The 26,352-nt window shown below is 45.6% G+C and overlaps 1 protein-coding gene across 3 annotated transcripts in view; it reads right to left on the bottom strand.

Annotated features, from left to right (window-relative positions):
• Window positions 1-26,352, bottom strand: part of RETREG1 (reticulophagy regulator 1) — a 123,041-nt gene that overhangs the window by 35,155 nt on the left and 61,534 nt on the right. Inside the window, exon 1 of one of the 3 annotated variants that reach the window (XM_004274476.3) lies at window positions 1,927-2,174. The exons of the other annotated variants lie outside the window; for them this stretch is intronic. Coding sequence (XP_004274524.1) covers window positions 1,927-1,961 — 35 coding nt within the window. The 5' untranslated portion in view covers window positions 1,962-2,174. Of the gene's footprint in view, window positions 1-1,926; window positions 2,175-26,352 lie in introns of those variants that run through there. 3 annotated transcript variants of the gene reach the window in all.

Raw genomic sequence — 26,352 nt, 5'->3', positions numbered from 1 at the left:
TCAGAACAAAAAAGGGGAGGCGGGGTAGCCTACTTCAAAGGAGTGAGAGGGCATTTCCCACTTTCAGCAAGTTATTAGTCTTTGGTAATAATAATTATTATTAGATATGTGTATAGTGTGTGTGTGTGTGTGTGTGTGTGTGTGTGTGTGTGTATTTACTTATTTATTTATTCTCCTTCTTGTCTGTTTATCTTGTAACCGGTAAAACATTCTTAGAAAAACACTTTTGTTTGTTTAGTTTACATCATAAACTACTTGTTCAAAATGTTTATAATTATCCACAATTAATTATGATTCAATTTAATTGTGGGAATGTTCCATTTCATTAAGGCAACCCTTATGACACGTCTGCCAAGTCTCTCCCTTCAGTCTCTAAAATGATCAGGCCCCCTAGATACTTACTTCAGGTGTTAAAATGGTTTATAAATACTTTCCATTCACAAGTATTTATAAAAGTGCCTATTCTGTGCAAAATTCTATGCAGAGTTGGCGGGAATGCCATGATGGAAAGTGAAAAAGAGAAAGTCCTGCTTTCAGAAATGTTCAAATGTCATGAGGGGGATACACACAATACTGGGAGATCACCCATCATCTCAAACCAAGACTGACATCTAAAATTCTCTGAAAGTATTTTCTCAACTATTTAATGAGTCCATGTCCTAAATCTAGGCACTTGTGTAAATGTCATCTTCAAGCACTTGATTTAATGTCTCATTTTATATAGAAAGTTCTTTCATTATACAATTAAATGTGAACTTAACGTCCCCTTTGATGGATGGGGAAGGAATCTGGAAGAAAATGAAAACTAGAAAACTAAAAAGAAAGGTAGCTTTTAAGGACATGATTACAACTGATTATAGTCAACACACACACACACACACAAACACACCATACAACCATGGCTGAAAAGGAATGCTTATACAAGGACAAAAAAATATTGTGGTATTCCTGTTCCTAGAGAGTTACCAGTTTCCACTTTCTTTGACAATAAAATTGGCAATAACCTCTTGTCCCTTTTTTCCTCTCCCGTTGCGGAGCACAGGCTCCGGACGCGCAGGCTCAGCGGCCATGGCTCACGGGCCCAGCCGCTCCGCGGCACGTGGGATCCTCCCGGACCAGGGCACAAACCCGCGTCCCCTGCATCGGCAGGAGGACTTCTCAACCACTGCGCCACCAGGGAAGCCCCCTCTTGTCCTTTTTTTAAACAACCTTCTTTCTACATCTTCATATCTGAATTTCAATGGCCCTAATTAGAATTCCAATGACACCGATTTATATAAATTTTGTTAACACAGCAATGGGGCTAGCAATGGAAACTTCCAATACGGACAGAAGTTGTGCTCATATTAATAGAAATAACTTCCTGCTTCCTTTCCCATCTCTATCCCCCTTTCTTAGAGCCAGATATTAATAAAACATTAATACAGTTAATGTACTGCATATGGGGGCCCAATGATCACATTTTCAAAGATAAGATCTATGGTAAAAAAAAGTACTGTAATACCAAACGGGTATATTGGTCTAATTATTAACCTTTAGAAATGTTCAAGTCTTTAAAATGCAAGCAATTTACAAAATGTTTACTAGCTTAGATTTCTAACAACTACCATCTGAAGTTAAAAATCAAACATCAAAAAACTCAAGTAGACTTTACAGGGTGTAGGAAGAAACACTTTTTGGTAATTTCGGGCCGCCACTTCCTCACTCAAGAAAAACACTTATTGGCATATATTTCTACGGGTATATTCAGTTCATTTCATGTCTCTCTCTTCACGCTAAAGAAAATTCTATTTCCTGGAATTAAGGGACTGCACTCCTTTTTAAATTTTAATTTCAACTACCGTTTAAATTAGTCACAGTAGTTTTTAGAAAGATAACCAGCAAATGAAATAGACTCGAGAAAAAGTAAATGTGGATCATAATTACCTTTTGCCTGATCCAAAGTCCTCACCTTCAGGCATTTCTGCCCTTTGAAAATAATAACAAAGTGGAGAAGGCTGCAGCACTTTTGTGCTACGATAGTTTCTTCTCCACGCTAACAATGACTACCAGGCGGGGAAAACCCCAGTAGTCAAGTTCTTTTCTTTTTGGAGTAAAGCACTCCTCCCCTACCCAGAAAGTAGGTGTTTACAAACTTCCGAAGCCCCGGCCTGCCTTGAATGAAGCTAGGAGCCGGGTTATTATGACTGTCCCCTGCTAAAAATAAATAGGTCACCTCTTACTCCCAGGACCATGACAGACAGCTGGGAGCAAGCGCTGCTCAGCTGCCCCGCTTGTTCGCTCCAGGCCTGTGAGGAGGTGTCACCACCCAGCTATTAACCTTTACCGGGATGACCTCACCTAAGCCAGCCTACCCTTTCTATTTCCTGCTTTCTCCTGGCATGACAAGGCACCCCCGAAGGGCGGCGAGCTTGAAACTTCAGCCTGAGCTATCAGGTCTCCAACTCACAGGAGGGGCTGGAGGGTGGAGAGCAAAGTGGGCAGGACCGGGAGAGCTGAGAGGTTTGTTTGTTCTGGAAATGCTTAGCCACTCAGCAAAAAGATCCCTTACTCACACAAGAAGGGGGAAAATGCCAACAAACAATTGTGTTAGAAAATCTTCCTTTGGGTCATCTAGATGTCTCCACTCTGAAGTGAGCACACAGATATGAGTCCATGTGTTCCTCTGGGCGACACGGTTTCTTCCGAGGGACTTCCCTCTGTCATCAGCGACCAGCCTGACATTGGAATGTGGCCGAGCTGTGGGCCTCAGATGTTCTGATAGCTTGGCCCGTCATTACGAATGAGTCATCAATCACCAGGTACCCTCAGTCCCTGCAACTTCTAATAGCAGGACGAAAATCGCTTCACTTCTTGCTTTCAAAAACGCTGGACGAAACATTACTGAGATCCCTTTAGGAATATAACCTGAAAACTTTGCAGAAAAACTTGAAATCTTTTTTTTTTTTTTCCTGATTGGGAAAGTCAAGTAAGGCTGTAAGCAAGATCTAATTATTAAGAAACAATATACTTTTCTTAGATACATGCACCCCAGTTCATTGCAGTACTATTTACAATAGCCAGGACATGGAAGCAACTTAAATGTCCATCAACAGATGAATGGATAAAGAAGATGTGGTACATATATACAATGGAATATTACTCAGCCATAAAAAAAGAACAAAATAATGCCATTTGCAGCAACTTGGATGGACCTAGAGATTGTCATACTGAGTGAAGTACGTCAGACAGAGAAAGACAAACGTCATATGATATTGCTTATATGTGGAATCTTAAAAAATGGTACAAATGAACTTATTTACAAAATAGAAATAGAGTCACAGATGTAGAAAACAAACTTATGGTTACCAAAGGGGAAAGGAGGGGGGAGGAGGGATAAATTGGGAGATTGGGACTGACATATACACACTACTATATATAAAATAGATAACTAATAAGAACCTACTGTATAGCACAGGGAACTCAACTGAATACTCTGTAAAGTAGTATGGGAAAAGAATCTAAAAAAGAGTGGATAGATGTATATGTATAACTGATTCACTTTGCTGTACACCTGAGACTGACAGAACATTCCAAATCAACTATAAAAAATAAAAACATTAAAAAAAGAAACAATACACTTTTTTAACATCTTTATTGCAGTATAATTGCTTTACAATGGTGTGTTAGTTTCTGCATTATAACAAAGTGAATCAGCTATACATATACATATATCCCCTTATATCCTCCCTCTTGCGTCTCCCTCCCATTCCACCCCTCTAGGTGGTCACAAAGCACCGAGCTGATCTCCCTGTGCTATGCGGCTGCTTCCCACTAGCTATCGATTTTACAGTTGGTAGTGTATATATGTCCATGCCACTCTCTCACTTTGTCCCAGCTTACCCTTCCACTTTTCTTTTTAAAATGTGTGCTCCATTGTCACAAGATTAGTAATAGCTAATCCTAGCAATATCTCTATATTCAATATATACTTTACATTTATATGTGTTAAAGTGATTTCTGGAGCATTAAAAAATTGAGGAGTCATAACAAATATTATCTTTCTCTGAGGCACTGTTAGCTATTTTGTAGCACATGCCTGTCGCAATTCGCGACAATTCTTTAATATTCCACACAAGAGCTAAAGTTCTAGACTTCAAAGTCTAAGAGTAAGTTGCTGCAGATACTCAAACACGTAACTCAAATACTGTTGACCTTGAAAGAAAACAGTCATAAGCAGAGTTCTGAAGATCAGGGTGTGCCCGAGCCTCTCAGAGGATTGGAGCAATGTGCTGTCTTGCTAGAAATTCCAGGCCTAATGGAGTGAAAAGTTGAGACGCTGAAAATATTATCCATGAGAATATTTTACCACCTTTATTTCACTTGACCAACAACAATGCTAATTCTATGATCTAATTCTCAGTTCTAACAATCCTATCCCACTAATTTTACCTTTTTTGTTCTTTTAAGCTTCTCTTATACTACTTCTTGAATATCTGAGTACCGCTGTTGTTGAACTTAGCTGCTGCTGACTACAGACCAGACTACTGTATCCCTGAAACCTGCCTCTCAATTTTAAAGGACAATTAACTGATCGGTGTGAGAGATGAATTACCCATTACTACCATAAAATATTTCCTTTAAAAATACTTCCTTTAGGGCTTCCCTGGTGGCGCAGTGGTTGAGAGTCCGCCTGCCGATGCAGGGGACGCGGGTTTGTGTCCCGGTCAGGGATGATCCCACATGCCGCGGAGCGGCTGGGCCCGTGAGCCATGGCCGCTGGGCCTGCGCGTCCGGAGTCTGTGCTCCGCAAGGGGAGAGGCCGCAACAGTGAGAGGCCCGCGTACCGCAAAAAAAAAAAACAAAAAACTTCCTTTAAGCACGTCTTCATGCATTTTAAAATTACTTGCTCCAACCATAAATTCCCCTTTAGATATGTTTGTGTTAACTTCTGAAATTCCCAAGGACAAGGAGGGAAAACAGGATGGCACAGATCACAAAAGCCAGGTGTAGGACACAGTGGGTGGCTTCCTCGCTCCAGTGACACCTTCGGTCCGGCGGGGGGTTTAGGGTGCCAAGGGTTCCCTCATCGTCCCTGACCGGAAACCCACTGGGCATCCCAAATTTAAGGACTCACGGAATAGAGCCGTGGGAAAGACCCTGAGGGCCACGAAAGCCATCCAAGATTTTCAGACGCTGAAACGGGGGCCCAGCAAAGTTAGGTGACCTGCTGGGGACAGAGCCAGGAACAGCCTCCAGTGCAGGAGCGGAGGGCTCTTTTCATCCCTCCAGCCGAACCGAGAGCAGAACCCACTCGTTCTGGCAAAAGTGCATACGTACGGCCAGACACGTACGCGGTTTACGTTCTCTTACACCCATACTCTTTCAAGCTTTGTATGCATTTAATTTTAGTAGCATACTTTAAGTGAACATTTCTATTTTCTCTTGCAGTTTTAATTAGTATTATGGCCTAAGAAGATAACTGCCATTTCAAAGCTAAATGTCCACTTCTCTTAATGCCCTTTTTTCTCTTCCCACAATCGTCGGCCTAAGAGTTTTGTTTATTTCCATCTCTCCTACGGCAGCGGTGACTGAGGCTCTGGAACTTTCAGAGACAAGACGAGGGACCCTCCCTCTATTGCAGGTTACAGGGCAATATTAGCATGAATGGCTAAGAAATGGGTGGGGTTCGTTAGTGGAGAGAAAATTATTAAGAGGGGTAGGTTAACTCCTTGACCTAACAGAATTCTTGCTGAAGTTAGGCCAGGGTGATCAGCTATTACCTAGGGGATGGTGAGACATGAGGGATTTGGTTAGATATTAAGGGTGATCAAGGGCGGAGGATTCTCGATAAACTGACTTGACAAATTTCTTGCTAAAACTGGGTTCCTGAGGGCATACCCAAGGGCAGGGCCTAGGTGGAAATGAGCTCTCAGAGGAGCCTGACTAGTTTGGTCAAAGAGAGAGTCTTTGTCACCTCCTAAGAACAAGGCACATTTTAATTTTTTTCAAACTAGCACCCAGTGTTACAAACTGTATGGCCCCTTCAGAGGGTCACTGTCTGGTATGGCAGCCCCCAGCAGCACCTGGTTATTGAGCACTTAAAATGTGGCTAGTTGGGAATTTTAGGATGGAATAGGAAAAAAGACTGTAAAATATCTCATTACCAATTTTTATATTGATAACATGTTGAAATAATAATATTTGGGATACCCTGGTTAAACAAAATGTATTATTAAACTTAATTTCACTTCTTTCTGTTTACTTTTTCTAAACATGGCTGCTAGAAATATACAATTATATATGTAGCCTGCATTCTGTTTCCACTGGCCTGTATAGCTCTAGAGCTTCAATTTTCTACTTTTCTGCCGAAACTGGCCTAAATTTGACATAAAACAGAAGTTCCTTTGAGAGCTCACTGGCTAACACAATCTTACCAGTTGTTTCAAAAACATTTCCAGAATCACTTTTAGTCAGAAGGGAAAGGGGTACAAATTACAGAAGGCAATTAACAGGACAGTTAATGGATACCGAGAAGAGTCCATTGAGTATCTTCTCCCTCCATATCTTGGCCTCCGCTTTTCTCCATCCAAAACCCTCTCCCACCCTTGCTTCCCTTTGGCCTCCGAAGACAAGAGCCCATAAGTAATTTCTTCAAGGCCAGGCTGCATCCCAAGTTCTTGATTCCCTTCCCTCCTCTCATCTCTGGTTTAAACCACCAGGTATCCCAGCCTGTTCTTGCCAGTTCCTGACCTCCCAAATTCTACCTTTTCCCTCAGCCCACAAACATATGCAGGCCTTTTCCAGAAACCCCACCACTGACCATACATGTTCTTTTAGTCCCAAACCTCTGACCTTTACAGCCCAAGGTCCTAACCAGGGGTCTATGTTCAACTCACTCCTTGCCAATTACAGCCTACCTTCTGCCCCTACCATGGCCCTGACAATGCTCTTCAAATGCAGCTGATGTCTACTTTCCATCTAATCTGCCCTGACCTCATGGGGCCCTACATGGCTGCCCGCTTCCCTTTATCTTGACACTGTCTCCACCCTGGGCTCCAAGACTCCACTTTCTGTGCCCAGCCCCACTCCTCTCAACTGTCCTTCTTGGTCTATCTAAGTGTCTCTCTTCAGTCTTAACTGACTCTTCAGTCTTAAGCGTTGGTGATCTCTAGGGCTGGCCTTCCCAAACCTGAAACAACACAGAGTAGTGGGTCCCAACCTCAGCCACTCTCTACTTCCACTGGTCTGGGATGGGTCATGAACTTGCTTCCAATATGCTGCTCGTGGGCCGGTGGGGGGCGGGGGGGACCACTCTTTGAGAGCACAGTCCTGGCGTTCCAACATTGACCACCTTCCTTTTCATGCTATACAATCTCTCTAGGAAATCTCTCTATTCCCAGAATTTTAACTCTGACCTCCACGCCCAAATCTGTATTGCTAGTCACACACTCTCCAGAATTCCAAACCTATACAGACAGTGCCCGACTTACAACTTTTCCACATTATGATGGTGTGAAAGTGATACCAGTAGAAACCGCCCTTGGGATTTTGAATTTTGATCTTTTCCTGGGCAAGATGCGGTGCGACACTCTCTCGTGATGCTGGCCAGTGGCAGCGAGCCTCAGCTCCTGGTCAGCCCTGTGATGACAAGAATCAATAATCCACACACTTACGACCACTCTGTACCCAGGCAGCCATTCTGTTCTTCACTTTCAGTACAGTGTTCAATACATTACATGAGATAGTCAACACTTTATTATAAAATAGGCTTCGTGTTAGATGATGCTGCCCGCTTGTAGGCTCACAGAAGTGTTCTGAGCATGTTTAAGGTAGGCTTGGCTAACCTGTGATGTTCAGTAGCATAGGTGTATTAAATGCATTTTTGACTTAACGACATTTTCAACTTATATTGGGTTTATCGGGATGTAACCCCATTGTAAGTCGAGGCGGCTCTGTATTTCTGTCACCCACTAGCTGTGGTGCACCAGAGCTGCCTCTGACTCGCTCATGAAAACTCTTACCACCTCTTTCCACTCCACGTTCAGTGCTGTGAAGGAGCTAGTCTGCAACCAGCCACAGCATGAAAATTGGCAAATGCTACAAGTCAGCTGCTATCCCGTACTCACCCCGAGCCAGCTGTTAAAAATGTACCTATACAACACTGAATACTAGACATCTTAACCTGTGTTAAATTAATTAAATAGGGAGGGCATTAGATGGAGGTGGTTCTAATTCCTTCGAAGCCAACATAAGCAAACCAAAACCTAAGCCTACAAATGCCTCAAGGTTCAGAAACCGAAACATAAGGACAACCAACCACAAGCATCCAACCAGGGTTTTCCAAATAAGGGCAACCGCTCGGGCTACAGCCAATCAGATGAGTTCCTTGCTTTGCTTCCGCATCTTCTCTATAAAAGTCTCATCCCGGACATCCCTGGTGGCACAGTGGTTAAGAATCCACCTGCCAATGCAGGGGACATGGGTTTGAGCCCCGGTCCGGGAAGATCCCACATGCCGCGGAGCAACTAAGCCCGTGTGCCACAACTACTGAGTCTGTGCTCTAGAGCCCGCGAGCCACAACTACTGAGCCCACGTGCCACAACTACTGAAGCCCATGTGCCTAGAGCCCGTGCTCTGCAACAACAGAAGCCACCGCAATGAGAAGCCCGCGCGCCGCAACGAAGAGTAGCCCCCGCTCGCCGCAGCTAGAGAAAGCCCGGGCGCAGCAACGAAGACCCAATGCAGCCAAAAATAAATTTTAAAAAATAAATAAATAAAAAAGTCTCGTGCCCAGCTCCTGTCAATGGAGCATCCTGACCACTTCTGGTTGGTGCCACAAGTTTCAAATTGATTTTTGCTCAAATAAACTCTTAAAATTTTTAATATGCCTCAGTTTCTCTTTTATACCTGGAAGTCCCAAAAGCATCTCCAAAAACGAGCCCAAAGAGGATCCACCAACTCTCAGTAACCTGCTCTCCCTTATCCTTTCCTATTTCTTCTCTTCATTTTCTTTCTTTGGAAAAATAATTCTCCATATCATTCTCAATCCCATTTTTCTGAAGCATTTTCTTCAATGAATTTAGCAACATCCCAATGTATCTTCACTACTTGCTGACATGTCAGCTATGGGAACCCCTCCCTCCTTCCCACTAGGAGATATGCAGGGACCTTCTCTTCTTGTTCATTATTGTTTCCCAACAATACTACAAAGCATGGTAGAGCCAGCTCCTAGAACAGCACACACCATATTATTTTAGGGTGATACTAGTAGTCAATATTAGTTACATCAGTAAAGTGAAAAAAGGTTCCAAATGGCCAACTGAGGCAAAAACATGGGAATTATATTCGTTCTTCCCTCTCGCTCACCAGCCAGAGAAGATTCTCACCAAGTGCCATCAACCCTAACACCCTGAGCTGTACTTGTAACCACCCTTGAGACTGTGCCTTCTGTGATTACTGCCTTCAATCAGTCCAGCATCACCTGTTGCCTAGGCTAGGGGCCACCAAATACTTGTGATAAAGCACCCCTAGCACGACACACTGCCCAAACACACTGTGCGTTTATACATTATATGCACATATATTTTCAATGTACAAATATGACCTGTAAATACTGTATGTGCTTCAGAAATCATATGCAAAATAAAAACATGCAGAGATAAAATAAATGTAAGCATTCTTTGTAATTGCAAAAAAACCAAAACAATCCCATCAACAAGGGATTAATTAAATTATGGTGCCATGAAACCTATGCTAAAAAGGATGAGATTATTATGAAAATCTTTCCATAATATGGTCAACTTTAAAGAGAGACTAGAAAACAAAATGTATAATATCCCATTGATGTAAAAATATACATTTACATATTGATGAAAATACCTCAACAGAGATATGGATGAAGAAAGGGAAACCAGGAGGACAAGGGGAAGGGGGGAGGGGAGGGAGAGGAGAGAAAGGAAAAGTGTTTCAAAGGACCTACACTGAGGTATTGATTGTGGTTTTCTTTTCTGGCTTAAGAAAACAATGAATAGTTTCTATTTTATTATTTTTGCCTGTCTGTATTTTCAATTTTTCAGCAACAAACACAAATTGCTCTTTTGGTACGCAAAGAAAATGTTCTTAAAATATGAAAAAGAAAAAAGGTTACTTTTAAATGGAAGGGGAAAATTTTTTCTGGGGTTTCCTGTCACTAAAGGAAAAAAAAATCTCTATTCTTTCATTTGGGTCTTCAGGATTTTTCCCTCAAACCAGACCAGGAAGAGCTCCTACCTTCAACAAGGATTTGACCACTCAGAAAAAAACGTGTTGGTTGAAAGAATGAGAGAAAGAAACCAGAAGCAAGCCCTCCCTCCACCCACTGACTCGAGAGGATAAGAATTCCCCTTCTCCACTTCTTTCACATCCCACTGAAGACTTCCGGTGTTGCCAATACACAATTTGTTTCCCATGAAAATTCAGAGTATATACTATGCACTTTGCAAAAGTGGAATAAGGGTATAAATTAGTATCAAAGCCAGTGTATTTCTGGAGCAAAGTGGAAAAGGACATCTTTTTTTTCCTTAGATTAAAAAGAAATAAAAGGTTCAAATGATTATATATGTAAATGATGTGAATGATGCCATTCGGTAGTGACGATGTGATGAATAATCATGATGTGCTACACTGAGAGAGATGGTCCCTCTCTCTTGCTTTCTGGTTGGTGGAATCATATTGAGACTTGTCCTAGATTGGTGGCTTTCCAAGCAATAAAAACTTATTTTTCCTAAATGCTATGTTATGACAAACCTCAGTATATAAAAGACACAACAACCCAAAAGACTTATTCAGGTTTAAATGGGAGCAGGGCACTGAGAAGTGGCCTCAGTCCTGCACAAAGGCAGCCCTTGAATCGGATCCTTGGAAACCCAGAGCTGCACAAGTTACAGTTGGAAAACTGTGACCGGGATCATCTGGATGGCTAGGAAGAAAAAGTGGGAATTTTTTTTCTCAGTCTCTTCTCTAATAATTAGAACAGAAGCAACCCAGTTATTCTCTTTATCCTTTTATCTTTTTTAAGCTTAGAGTTACGAAGTGTTTTCCTCAAATTTCTTTTCATCCAAACATAGCTGGCACTCTACAACCAACGCACAGAGCTTCTGAAGTCCCATCCTCTAGCTTTCTGGTCAACCTTCTCCTTCCTTTTGCTGGAGGTACCACTGTAGACACCCTACTTCCCAGCCTGGGACAGTCCCCAGTTTCACCTCTTGTCCTGGTATACTTAATAACAGACCCCTTTCACTCTCATCAGTATACCTGTTTAGGTCATCAATTGTAAGATAACCCAATATATTACCATGTTTTTCCCCCTATTTGTCAGAACTTCCATTTTGCTAATGTGAGCTAGATTGTTGTTTTGATTATCACATAATTTGTTATGGTCTCAGCAGGGAGCCCCAACTGGAGCCAGATCTGTGCCACAGACCATTCAGTTTCGCCAGGGAGTGCCTCTCACACCCTTCCAGTCCGGTCCATGCTGTACCCGTTGTCTGACCTGTCGTCTTGGGTCGAACCGTGTCCCTTCCTAAAGTAGATATTGTTGGAGCGAAGCTGTCTGGAAAGTGTGGTTTGGACACTTGTGGGTGCAGGTGCCCCAAGGATGCTGAAGAAGCCAGCATCCAGGAGTGGAAAGATCAAAATATGGGAGAAGAGTCAGCAAACGTCCAAAGGGGAGGAGGGGGGAAAGGAGTGGAGAGAAACTGGGGGGCAGGGAGGCTGGCAGGGAGCACCATGAAAGACTCAACAGCTTCCAAGAGGTGGACCCTGTACCAGCTGCGTCTTTGTCATGCTGATCTCTGTGGCGTATATTTGCTGTCCTAACATTTAAATAAAATATTTTTCTTTATTGAAGTCGAGTTGATTTACAATGTTGTGTTACTTTCAGGTGTACGGCAAAGTGATTCAGTTATACATATATGTGACAAGAAGATTGAATACAGTTCCCTGTGCTATACAGTTGGTCCTTGTTTCGCAGCGGGAAGGGGCACAGGAGTAGCCTCGGGAAACCAGGAGAGGAAGAAGAGGCTGTCGGGCAACTGTTTAAGGAAGCGAGGAGAAAAGGACTCCAGGAAACCCGCAGGTGCCGGGACCTCCTGAGTCACACCAGCGTGCATCACTGGCCTGGTTTGCGTGTGTGTGTCCTGTGTTTACCAAGACCCATTTCACTGCGCTGAACAGGGTCTCTACACACTCTTGTCTGTGACCCCCTCTCTGAGGACCTGTTGGTCACAAGGGACTAGTTTCATTCCCACTTAACTGCCTCATGGCTTCTCTCCTTAGAAAACTGTGGATGTGCTTCTGTATCAAGAGGGGTTCTTTCTCTCTTTCTCTCTTCTCCCTCCCATCCTTCCCAAACCCCTCCCCCCCCAAAAAAAAGGTCTACAAAACTGCAGGAGTAGAGAGACTGGTAGAAATCAAATTCCCAACGGTGCCAAACATCACTATTAGTTCAAGCTTCCCTCCACAGAATAATCCTGAAGAAGAAGAATCTTGTTTCTGAATAATCTTGCTTGCTTGGTTATTGAAAGCTCTCTTTTAAGGCTCTATGTGTACTTCAGGGGTGAAGGTCCTTGACAGAGAATCTTTGGTTCCAAGAAAGTCAGAACAAATAGCCACAGGAGAGAAAGAACTCTGGCAGGTCCCACTGCTCTTAGTGAGCAGAAAGAAATGGAACATTTCTAAGGCCACAATTCATAGAGACAGAGGTCTTTGTGTCCGGTAGAGACGGGAGTGGCTCCAACAAGAGCGGCACACAGCTCAAACCAAACCTTATCTCTTGCACTTAAAACTACAATGCAAAACAGAGGGCAATTGCAACTTATGTTTAAGGATTACACAATACTTTTGTTATCTGTTAATCTTCCTTATCAGGTGTTGCTTACGTCAGTATTAAAAAGTATTTTTCATTCCTTAAATAGCACCTGATAAAATGCTTCTTGGCTATACATTTACCCAGGATTTTGTGGAGAAGCCAAACTGAAATGGAGACTGTCCAGCTCCACAGCCTCGTAATAGTTAATCATTATTAGCTTTGAGGGTACCAGAAAGCCTCTTCCCAGTCCCATTTGGCCATGCGTCACCTGACACCCTTGTGGCCTTGGCTGGGTGAGTTCCACCTGCTGACCCGGCCTTGGGTAGGGATGAGAGATCTCAGACACTGAAAGGGCCGCCCCCTCCCAGGCAACGGTGTTTCCGTGTTTCCGGGAAAGTGCTCCAGAGCTTGCTAATATCCGACAGCCTCCAGGCATTTCTGAAAAGGAACCAGCCTCTTTAGAAGCATTTGCTACGGGAAAAGCTGGGCGTCTGCTGGCCTGGATCGGTGGGAAAGAAGAAAGCCTTCACTTCAGAGACCTGTAACTGCTTCTTGCAGCCGGGCAGCTGCCTCCAGTGGCGTGGTGGGCCAGCATCTCCATACCGCCTCGACCACTGTCTGACTGTCTGATAATAAACCCAGCCTCTCAGAAACATGGTGTGTCTCCTGCAGGCCACCTCAAGGTTCCAAATAAGATACGGGTAGCAATCTGAAGGTGACCATGAGTGAGTTCATTTCTAGCAGGCATGAGTAAAACCCTTTCAATGACTAGCAAAAAGCAATGAGCTTTCTCCAAAATTTATCAGCAGCTCATGCAACTCAATAACAAAAAAACAAACAACCCAATCCAAAAATGGGCAGAAGACTTAAAGAGACATTTCTCCAAAGAAGATATACAGATTGCCAACAAACACATGAAAGAATGCTCAACATCATTAATCATTAGAGAAATGCAAATCAAAACTACAATGAGATATCATCTCACACCAGTCAGAATGGCCATCATCAAAAAATCTAGAAACAATAAATGCTGGAGAGGGTGTGGAGAAAAGGGAACACTCTTGCACTGTTGGTGGGAATGTAACTTGATACAGCCACTGTGGAGAACAGTATGGAGGTTCCTTAAAAAACTACAAATAGAACTACCATATGACCCAGCAATCCCACTACTGGGCATATACCCTGAGAAAACCATAATTCAAAAAGAGTCATGTACCAAAATGTTCTTTGCAGCTCTATTTACAACAGCCCAGAGATGGAAACAACCTAAGTGTCCATCATCGGATGAATGGATAAAGAAGATGTGGCACATATATACAATGGAATATTACTCAGCCATAAAAAGAAACGAAGTTGAGCTATCTGTAATGAGGTGGATGGACCTAGAGTCTGTCATACAGAGTGAAGTAAGTCAGAAAGAGGAAGACAAATACCGTATGCTAACACATATATATGGAATTTAAGAAAAAAAAATGTCATGAAGAACCTAGGGGTAAGACAGGAATAAAGACACAGACCTACTAGAGAATGGACTTGAGGATACGGGGAGGGGGAAGGGTAAGCTGTGACAAAGTGAGAGAGTGGCATGGACATATATACACTACCAAATGTAAAATAGATAGCTAGTGGGAAGCAGCCGCATAGCACAGGGAGATCAGCTCGGTGCTTTCTGACCGCCTGGAGGGGTGGGATAAGGAGGGTGGAAGGGAGGGAGACGCAAGAGGGAGGGGATATGGGGACATATGTATATGTATAGCTGATTCACTTTGTTATAAGGCAGAAACTAACACACCATTGTAAAGCAATTATACTCCAATAAAGAATTAAAAAAAAAAAAAAACAGAGTGAAACAAATCTGAAATGTGACCCTTGAAGAGCCTTAATCGAGAAACCGGGCACTGAGACGGGGTTAACCTGTGATCTCCTGCCTCCCCAATGACCCCTCAGGAGGGGCTTCCTCGGGCACCCAGCACCTCTCTCCTATAAGCTTAACAATCTTGTCTTCTCGTAATAACCTTTTTATTTGGCAATGATTTGAGATTTACAGAAGAGTTGCAAAGACAGTACACAGAGCTCCTGTATACCCCTCACTTAGTTTCCCCCAGGGTTAACATCTTTCGTTACCACGGCACATCTGTCAAAACTAAAAGCCAACATTGGTAGATTACTATGAACTAAACTCCAGACTTTGTAGTTACTTTCACTAACGTCCTTTTTCTCTTCCAGGATCCCATCCGGGGCATCGTGGTGCTTTCAGTCGTGACACCTCCCTAGTCTCTGTGGTCTGTGAGAGTTGCTCCCTCTCCCCTTGGTTTCCTACCTTGACAGTTTTGAGGCGTATTCTGGAGATATCAGGTAGAATGCCCTCCGTTTGGATTTGATATTTTTCTCATTATTAGACTGACGTTACAGGTTTGGGGGAAGACAACCATGGAGGAGAATGGCCCTTCTCATCACACCCAGGGTTCCCTGAGATCCACATGGCTCCTCCCTGGTGATGGTCACTTGATGACTTGGAGTCCTAGTGTTTGCCAGGTTTCTCCATGGCAAACTTATTACTTTTCCCTTTCCATACTCTAGTCTTTGAAAGCAAATCTAAGTCCAACCCTCATTCTGGGCAGGGCAGAGGGCGGGGGGAAATGGTGGTGCCCAGGGACACAGGTCCACCTGCTGAATGCAGGGGTTGCAACTTATGTTACTCAGAATTCTTCTGTCAGGAAGCCTTGTCTCTCCTCCTTCCCTCAGCGACTTATCTATTCAATCATTTACATCAATAAGGACTTCTGTGGACTCGTAAGGACTTAGGCTTTGGGTTATAATCCAGTGCTATATGATTGATTTTGTTGCCCAGATTGTTCCAGCCACTAACTCTGCCCACCCTGCCCTCTTCCACGACCCCTCCTCCAGCCCCTTAAGACCCCTGGAGAGGACACCTCTCTGCTGCACTTGGCTGGCTCCACTCTCCAGCCGACCTCGGGGTTAACCACAGTGTGCCCAGGCCCCAAGATTTCCTCGCTTCCTTTCCACCTGGTGTCAGCACCTGCCATGGGGCGACACCAGGACTAACCTGGAAGTCAGAGGCGGGCTGACGTGGGAGCAAAGGCCTGTGCTCCACCCGCATGCGTCCGGTTCCAGGGACATGGGAGAGACGGGGCGCTGCGTGTGCCCCGCCCCTTGGGGTGCCACAGGCCGTGAGCAGTGTCCAAGGAGGTGAGCCGTCTGCACACCAGTGTGTTCTTACGAAAGCATGACCACCTGCCATCTTTTTCCTTACTCTGATAAAATTTCCAGGTTTGAAACCAAGTTCCAATTTCCTTTCCATGTGTGCCATGCGTCCTGCCGTTTCATGTTTCCTTCCTGTTCTGAGCACAGAGGAAGCGCACAGTTTAAAAATGGAAACGAGACTTGGCGACTTCACCTGCACCCACTTTTAGCATCAAACCATGGCAATGTCATACACACAGTTCATCATAAGTTTTCACGGTGGATTCACACCGCCAGACGCTGCTTTCGGTCTGCTTATTTATAACCAATGGGAATTTTTATATCAAACTTGACTTTACATTTTTTAATTGAAATTATAAGCTGTACTGAAAACTGGAGAAGGCCGTGACAGTTGAAGACTCCCCTCCCCCCGATCCAGCTTCTGTGCTCATCGTGAGCAGTAAAAATTTAAACACTGCCTCATTCCAAAGTCAGTGAAGAACAAGGGACGGGCTGTGTCAGGAGCTGTAACAGAGGCCAGGAAACAACACGTGTGTCCATACCAGCTGCAGACAGGTGTGCGGGAGGGGACACCATGCTTACACGTGTCTCCCAGAGTGAGCGGGTCCCCTTCTCTTCCCATCAAAGTGCCACTGCTTTCATGGAAGGGGGTCACAGTGAGCCTCCCCCACAACGAGAAACAGCTGTTCCCAGGGTCTTTCCAATGACATGGAATTACAAACTCTAAAGGCAAAACCGAGGCGCCTCTTGGGGGTGTCGCCCTGAGAAGTAGGCTTCATTGGATGCGTGTCCGCAGGCCCCCGAACAGGCAGGTTCCTTTAACACATACTTTGCTTCGTTTTACTTGAAATTATCCCTCCAAAAGAGGATGTGGTCACATGTTTGTGATCTTACCAAATCTGTCACAGACCAGGACTGTGCATTCAATTTAAAAATTTTGAATAGCAAAGTACTAGGAGAGGAAGAATGGCTGAAGTGACATCACTCAGTGCTGGTTTGGGAAGCTTTCAGATGTCATAGAGTTTACCTGATAGGATGGGTAAAAAATAATAACAATACTAATTGAAGAGAAAGACATATATCACAGATTCCTTCATTATTTGTGGGTGTGGGCTAGGCTATTATAAGATAAGCTTTGCCCAAATTTCTTCCAGAAGTACTGTACTCAGTGGTCGTGTGATAAAGATGGAGCCACGTGGTTTTCCAGAGGTGGAGGTGTGGATGGGGAATTGGGCGAAGGCGGTCAAAAGGTACAAACTCCTTTTGTTATAAAGGTAAGTTAAGTCCTGGAGATGTAACGTACAGCGTGGTGACTACAGGTAATTATACTGTGTTGTATATTTGAAAGTTGCTGAGAAAGTAAATCTTAAAAATTCTCATCACAAGAAAACAAAACTGTAGCTGTACGGTAGTGGATGTTAACTATTACGGTGATCATTTTGCAATATGTACATGTATTGAATCGTTACCTTATGCACCTGAAACTTATACAAAGTTATACGTCAGTTATGTCTCAATAAAACTGGGGGGAGGGGATAAAAATTGAGGGAGAAAAGATTGACTGAAATAGCTGTTTACAGCTTGGATCAATTTCCAGTGACTTTACTATCTAAAGTCCTCTGTCACAACTTAGGAATGAAATAACTTGTTCTGGAAAATGTGTTAGGGTCAAAAAGTGGCCCTAACTTTAATAAAACTGACATGAAGGGAGAACAGGGAAAGCAGCATTTTAAAACTAATATGTGGGTTTCCCTGGTGGCGCAGTGGTTGAGAGTCCGCCTGCCAATGAAGGGGACACAGGTTTGTGCCCTGGTCCGGGAGGATCCCACATGCCGCGGAGCGGCTGGTCCCGTGAGCCATGGCCGCTGAGCCTGCGCATCCGGAGCCTGTGCTCCGCAACGGGAGAGGCCACAGCAGTGAGAGGCCCGCGTACCGCAAAAAAAACAGAAACAAAAACAAAACTAATATGTTACGCAAATAAGTTGTGATTTTATATCTATCAACACAGTGCGCTAACAGTGATTGTACAGTGGTTACAATTAGTACGAGTAGAAAATTGGACCCTCTATATTTACATTCCCCGCAGCCGATACATTCAAGGTGGGCGAAAGCTCTTCCTGGATCTTGGCAATGGGAAGGAGGGCCCTCACCGCACATTCAAGGTTCCCTTACATCGGGTATGAATTGTATTCTGAGTGAGAGGAGAAATCATCAAAATAGTTAGTCCTGGCTGCTCGGTAGACACCAGCTCTTCGGGGCCAAGAGGAAAAGCATGGGGGTCAGTTAGGGGTTGAGATCTGGCCCAGGTCCAGGGGGATGATGACAGAGTGAGGGCTTAAGGGTCTAGGCCACATTCTGCAAATGGAGCCGAGCAGGTTGACTGATGAACTAAACGTGTGGAATAGGGACAAGGTGAGATCACACACGGCTTCGATCTGCTTACCTGAACACCACAGTCCTTAAAAGCAAATTTTTGAATAACAGCTGACGGCCTGGGATACCTGACATATTAAAACACGTTGGAGAACTTTTCTGCAAGATGGACCCACACTAAATATTTTCAAATTTGTGGGCCGTATGGTCTCCATTACAGCTAATCAACTCCACTGCTGTAGCTCAGACAATATGTAAAGGAATGAATGTGGGCCATGGGCGGCCACCCTCTGTATTTTATACACACACACACTCCACCAATTATAAAAGAACATGTACTATTCGTAACTGATTAAAGAAAACCATGGGGAAGGGATTATGTACCCCAATATTTACAGCGATTCTCTCTATGGTTTTTATTTTTTTGTGTGTTTTAAGTATTTTCAAAAATTCCCCCACATATGTATTCCTGTCGTAACCAGATAAAATCTACCCCCCAAAAGTGTGAAATTCTATCTTTAAAAATCTACAAAGAAAAACAAAGCCAGGTGTTCTGGTGTCCTGTCATTGATCATACTTTCAAATGGAGATTTTTTTTTTTAATATAAAAAGACTTTGAAAAAGGTCATCAGTAAATAAATTCTAAATCGGCAGTTGAAAAGAAAATAACCCATCATGCTTCCTAGAACTGGAGCGAGTCCATGTGAGGAAGGGGGAAGGCTGTTTTTCGCTACATTGGCTGAGTCTGTGGAAAAGACTGCATCTTGAATTAGCAGCTTGACTGTCTGCAGTCCAGGTAAATACTGTGTTGCTACAACCGAAATCATCCTGCCATGTGGGTCACCCTGTCATATAATTAGCCTCTTATCATATCAGGGGCAAATCAAAGCAGCAGCAGTTGCTGTTCATGTGGTAACTGAACAAACCAGCAACACTCTCTTCCTGGATCCACATCCGATTTGACAGTATCACCATCCCACCGAAGACACCAGAAGGGGTGTTTTGCCGCATTTTTCATAGCAAGTGGAACCTGAGAGCACATGGAACATCTTAAGGACTTCCCAGCTGTCTCTGCTACTTTGATTCTTTGCATGTCCTTCACTGCATCACTGTGCACATTAGTCCACCAGCTGGGGAACTGGGTGGAGGGTGAAATTTCACCGTAAGTGTCCTGTGGTTCCTGGATATCGCCCTCAGGCTCTCCCATTCACCTTATCCGGCACATGGTCAGGTTCATTGTCTCCGAACACCTGATCACGTCCTCCCCGCCCCAGAAGGTCTGCCCCCTCTTCCTTCACCCCCTTCCCAGATGTTTATCCAGACAAACATGTTGCAGCTCATCTCCATCCCCCGGTCCATTTCAGGAAACCCACCCTGGCCATCGTCCTCTCCTCTGTTGCCAAATGTTATTTACTTCTCAATGCGACTCTAAGTCCTTGCCTAAGCAGTAAACCGCCGAAGGGCCGTCTCTGGTGTCCTGGCCTCTCACGGTGCTGGGCACACTGCATGCTCCGAGGCGCAGTTCTGCCAAGTGACCCCTGCAGACAGCCTGCCTGGGTTCTGATGCTCACCCACCAGCTGGGTGAGCTCGAGCAAGTGACTTAACCTCTCTGTTTCCTCGTCTGTGAAATGGGGATAACAGCACTTCGTAACAGCTGCTGTGAAGACTTAAGGCACATGTAAATGTTGTAAGTGGATTAGATTAAGTATATAAGATTTGAGAATGAGAATGTCATCATAGGCAAAACACCGAGGACAGAGCAGGCATTTTGACTGTCTTACTTATGTGTTGGCTTAAAAAGAACACACGAGACAGAGATTCAGTCTCACGCTTTCCATGTTGCTCTCTCCAATCACAACTATCTTTCCTTTCTCTAACGTTCAGCAGAACATCAATGTAAGGAATGAATGAAACTATGTTTTTGATTTCCTGTTCTTTCACTTTTGATCCTTCATTACCGCTGGCCAGTTCACCTCTCGATGAAAGATAATAATAACTGCACCAAGGATTGCTTACTCTGTACCAAGTGCTTTATGTTAATTATTTCATGTAATCCTTGAAACATCTTGGGGAAGGTGTTGTTCTAATCCCCTTTCACAGATGAAGAGACAGATTGAGAAGCAAAGCATCTTGCCCAGGGCCACTGACGAGACCTGGAAATGGCTGAGCCAGGGCTGTTTTTCTTCTGAATCACCCATTGCTCATAGCACTGTTCTAGACTCATCACAGGTGCTTACTGATTACATAGTTTGGCTAAATGACTGATTCATTGAAAAACTGTCTATTGATGGCCATTGTAGGCCAGACTTGGGGAGGGCAAAGATTAGAGATGTTTCCTCTGTTATCACCGAGTTTAAGTCTCGGTGACTCTGTCTGTGGGGAACACAGACACACCAAGGAGCAATTACAAAGCAACGTGATGGGCCCTGTTAGGACAGGGCAAATACAGAACGACACGGAGAGGCGCACTACCAGCACAGGAGACAGGCATGGGGTCTGCGGCGAGTAGAAAAGGCTTCCCCGAGGTGACATTTTAGTGATGCTGAAGGATGGGCTGCGACTGAGATGGGGGATTCCAGGTGGAAACAAGACAACCCATTGCTCGGCTGGGGACCGAGAAGGGGGCGTGGCTAGAGAGGACTGCAGGGGGAACGAGGTCCCCCAAGCATTAAACAGGATTTCTTTCAACAAATTAGGCAGTGGACAGCCTGAATCGGGACTCTCCTATAGCCCACGCAGCCAGCAAACTGATTAGAAAGGTTTGTACTCCTCCTCCAACTGCAAGGTTCCTTTACACCAGAGGAAGTGGCACCCTTAAGACAGCATCAGCGAATCATTGGCTCTTCCAGGGCTCTGCTGCCCTGTTAAAGTCCTTGACTGCTGGGATGAAGGGGATGGACCAGGTCCTCCTTGGCCTTAGAAACCTTCCTTTAAAAACAGTCACAGGACGGCAGACACTGAGATCAAACGATGTGTCCTGATATCCAATGGAGACCCGGTGACACTGAATATCAGTAGCTTGTCTGTCATTCAAGCCTGTGGGTATCAGGGTGGTGATGCAGTTTTCGAGGGCATCAGAGGTTTCATCTCAATTTACTCATCGGTGTTCAAAAAGGTTTTCTTTTTCATTTTTTTTTTCTTTTTGTTTCCTCACACTGGGTCTCCATGCAGACAACAAAGGGAAAGACTAAAGCAATTACCTAGATGCCATTTTTTAGCATTTTTACCAAGCGTGCCTGTATTATCTGCATATTTCTGAAGAAACTTCTATAAATTACCTGAACAAGAAGATAACAGCATGAATTCTTTGCCTGAAGTTATAAGGCAGAAAGTTCTCCTTCAGAGGAAAGGTCCTGGCAGCCAAAAGGAATGACACATTTTCTCTACACCCACTAATTTACAATAATGAACATTTTATCAACAACAATGAAGAACCCAAGCATTAGAGTATGTTCCGAGTAGCTGAGACCCTGACTACGTGTGAGAACTGTATTGTCCACACATACTCTACGACACGACACACGAGGTCCCCACTGGTCTGAGGTCATGTGAAGGACCACTCCCCGAGGTCATCGTGCGGGATGCAGAGTGGCCCATGCCTGCCCAGCCCCGCTGGAGAGCGCAGACGTACAGAGTGGATGGAGAGGAGAGACTGCCCTGCAGATTTCAGCCAACCTTATCAAGGCCAAGGCAATCATGTGATAATGTGTGAATGAATCAGAAGGGGTGGCCCGGGGATTTCTGCACTCCCAGCAACATTCACACTTCATTTCCAGCCAGCTCTCATTTTCCTCTGCTGAGCGTTTACTAGCCGCTTTTCACATGACACTCAGAACCCCCATCTTACTAATTTGCTCAGAGTAGAAGTCCCGTCAGAATTAGACTCTGTACCAGGGATTGCTGCATCGCTAAAATATCCCTGCTAAACTCCCGAAAAGGCAATGTCTTCTGCTACCACTTTTCTTCTGGAAATGATGGCCTCAGGTCACTTATTCCCTCGTCAAACATTTTTAGTGAGCACTTATTAAGTGCCAGGCACTGTGCTAGGCCCTGGGGTCACAGGGGTAGATCCAGGAGACGTGGTCTCTGTTTTACGGAGCTCCCAGGGTGGTACAGAAGCTGGATATGAAACAAGTGAAGACACAGACCAACATACAAAGGCCCATTTGGTTAAGAGCTAAGAGAAGCTGGGTTCTCATGAGGAAGGTTTAAACCAAACCACCTATATTGCTTTTCCTCCGCCCCCCGCTACAAATGTGCACAAGTACGTTTTCAGTTGGCATCAGTCCTTAGGAGAGCTGAGTGCTCGCTCGATTTCAGCGGTGACAAGTGCAGGAAGCCCCTTCCACAGGGTGGGAGCTGTAGGTTTGGGATGCAGGCTGCATCGGGCTTGCGGAAGAGCTGTCTGCCACGTGTCAGTGCCTCATCTAAAATCGCACAGGAGCACACGAGAGCTTTCTGAGTCCTTCTGTCTCCTTTGCAGCCCACCTCCCACGCCCACCCATTTCACGTCTCTTGCTCGACTGCACCAGCCAAATGCTGGGACTGATGACAATTTTCTGACGAGCTTTCGCCAGCGAAGAAGCCTGCCTTGAAATCCACGCGCCCTCTTGTTCATTCCCAGGGAGAAGCTCTCGCAAAATGCCCCGAAGCTGGACAATGTTGATAAAACCCAAACTCACTCCTTTATGCCTTCAAGCAACAAGAATCCGACTGCCCACAGTGGCAACGAGAGCGGCAAGGATTGTAAGTAAGTCAACATAAGAGGATCCCTTCACAAAACATGAAAACGCCAACCTGGTCCACCCCCGGGGCCCAGACGTGCCAGCACTTCGACAGACTTTAACCCCCTCCCAAGGCACCACCAAGACACACAGGGCTCCCGTCTCATGTCCTCAGCACTCTGACATTTATCCCCTCATCCCAGCTCGACAGGAGACACTCACGGCACAGATGTGTCAAAGCCGGCTGGATGGAAAACCACGGCTCGTCCAGGGGCTGGCTGCCAAAGTCCGCAGATCAGTGTGCCCTGCTGATGGTGCCAAAGCCAAAGCACGCCTGAGACCGTGCAGGTCCTGACAGATAAAAGCTAGTGTTGGAATGCTTTATCGCTGATGGGCTTCCACGCTCATCTCAGACTCCTGTCTTGGGGGAGCATTCTGGCAGACCAGAAGAAGACTTTTCAAATACAGACTTGCTTGAGGCTTCCCCCAAGAAAAGCCCTCCGAGCGGGGAGAGCGTATCCACGGGAAACAAGAAAGGGCTTCAGGCCACAAGCGTCCCAAGATGGCAAAAGATGCAACCTCAGCCGACTGTCCTTCCAGACGCTTACCTGCTCTTCCTCTGACGGGCCCCCCACCCTTCCCACTCTGCCCGTCTTGGCCCTTAGGACCAGCGCCAACACCCTCGAGGGGCCCGACCCCCTGCCCTGGTCAGCTGCACAGACCAGAGAACCGCTCTCGTTCCAGAGCCCTTACAGAGGGGTCGGGCGCTTGGCAGCTTCGACGAGCTCTAATCCTCATCATGGCCCCTGAATTAAACAGCATTTCCCATGTTTCAACAGCAAAGAAATGAGGGACTTCCCTGGCTGTCCAGTGGTTAAGACGCTGCGCTTCCTTTGCAGGGGGCGCAGGTTCAAGGGTTCGATCCCTGGTCAGGGAACTAAGATCCCGCGTGCCGCGGGGTGCGGCCAAAAATTTAAAAAAATTTTAAGAAGTGAAGAAATGAGGCTTTGAGGTTTTAGAACTTGCCCAGGGCCAGGTGCCTGCGAAGAGAGCTGGGATGAGACCCCAGGCAGTGGGCCTCGTTCTGCCTGGACGTCCGAGCCTCAGCCGGGCTGCCAGCTGCCAACATCTGCAGCGGCTAAACTGTGGGGCTTGGGGGTGGGTTTACGTGGTGTGTGGCTATGACCACAGATCAAACAAGTGCTTTAGTTCTTCAAAGGGAAAAGGATGGCGTGAGGCGTGGATATGGGTGGCCACGTGGTGACTTCACGTCCCAGGGCCCTTTATCGGCTAGCAGAGCGCAGTCCCCGCCCGGGGCTGCAGGCAACAACTCAGCTGTCTCGGGAGCAAATCGTGAGCAGATCAAGTGCAGGAATTCTCGGCCCCCAAGTATATTCACAGGATACGGAGCAATTCAGCTCTCACGTCTATTTGAGCATCTTCGCAGGAAGGACTTCGGATCAGCTCATTTTACTGACGTCTGCGGGGACCAACACGGAGTTCTAGCAGGGCCCAGATCAGAGCAAGACATCCAGAGCTGCAGCGCAGCCAAGGCCCCGGAGAGGATGCAGAAAGGTAACACCCACCCCGGCCATCCGTCACCACAGCAGGTGGCCCTGGCTCCAGGCTGAAGACCCAGCCGCCAACCTCAGGGGTAGGGGAAGAGACCACTTGGGACAAAAGGAGCCTGTGAGGTGACCGCTCCGCTCCGTTAGTGTGCCTCCTGGTCCCCTGGGAAGGCGTGTTCTGAGCAGGGAAGTGGCTTCAGATCGGGGGCTCCTCTACTCTGCGCAGAAATGATCACAAGTAACAACAGCCGGGACAGCTCCAGTGAACCACGTGCACGCCGTTCTGTGTTCGATGCTGTACATACAGCTTCTCTGTCAAGGCTTTCCAGAGCTCTGGGAGGGGCTTCTATCACTATACCCGTTTTATTTGTTTTTATCTTTTTATTGAAGTATAGTTGCTTTACGATGTTATGTTAGTTTCTGCGGTGCAGTGAAAGGAATCAGCTATGTGTGTACCTATATCCCCTCCCTCTTGGACCTCCCTCCCTCCCCCCAACCCACCCATCTAGGTCATCACAGAGCACCGAGCTGTATACCGCAGGTTCCCGCTAGCTGCCTATTTTACACATGGTAGTGAGGTAGAGAGAGGTCTGAACTCAAGTCTGTTGTAACCAGGACCCTGCCCCTCAGCATAACCTCTGACCTCCCAGGACGCCCTGCACACTGCCCTCAAAGTTGCCCACCCCGTCTTAGAACTGAAAAGGAATGAAAGCACTCTTCTTCAAAGGAAAACTGAGGATGGTTTGTAAGAATCAGTTACAGGCTCACTTTGTGCTCCAAAATTTTTCAGAGATGACTGAAATCATGTCTTCAGACATAAACTTCGAAATATCCCTCTAAGGAGCTCAAAAATCTGCTTCACTTCCCTGGGCAAGGCCCCAGCACATGGCTAGGGACCTCCATAAAGGGGACACCGAGGCAGGGGAGGCCCTGACTTCATGGTCTGTTAGGAGGAGCCTGGAGGAAATAAACAAGTTATTTTGTCCTGCACTCATGTGCTCTGTCCCGACACCAGTGGAGAGAGTCCTCAAAATTCAGTGCCTAATCAGGTAATGGGCCATAAAGCACACCCCTGAATGTCGTCAGGGCCCAGGCATTTGCACCGGGAATCCAGAAATAAGCTGTCACCAAAAGGATGTGTGCCCGCTGGAAATAATTTCCAGAACATGTTTCGTAATCTAGAGCCGGGACTCAGCGAGCCAGACAGGAAAGGTCAAGACCAGCCCCTGGTCCTTCCCACCTGGCCTCATCTCCTGCCCGCAGGGGCCTCACAGCAACTGCCCCTGCTTGCTGCCTGTCCCTGAGCCCCCAGGTCCCTTCCCAACAACCACCAGCAGAGCCGACTGTCCTGGCACCGTGTCCTGCCACGTCACTCCACTATCACTAAAGGCAGATCGCACCGCTACCTCGACTGGCCTTAAACATGTTTTGAGTAACTGTCAAAATTTAGTAAGTATTTTATTCACCATACATTTACATGTCAAGTAATTACCGGTACCAGATTCTCCACGTATCAAATATGCCTGAATTGAATGACATGTTTTACAATAACTTTTCCAAGTAACATTTACTCAGAGTAGAGAATGTGGAATGACACTTTTAAAAGAATTCTGCCTAAGGAAAGTGCACATT

Source organism: Orcinus orca, chromosome 3 (assembly GCF_937001465.1).
Source record: "Orcinus orca chromosome 3, mOrcOrc1.1, whole genome shotgun sequence".
In the NCBI taxonomy this organism is placed as follows: domain Eukaryota; kingdom Metazoa; phylum Chordata; class Mammalia; order Artiodactyla; family Delphinidae; genus Orcinus; species Orcinus orca.
The sequence above is the reverse complement of the archived record's forward strand: the minus strand, read 5'-3'. Positions and strand labels throughout refer to the sequence as shown.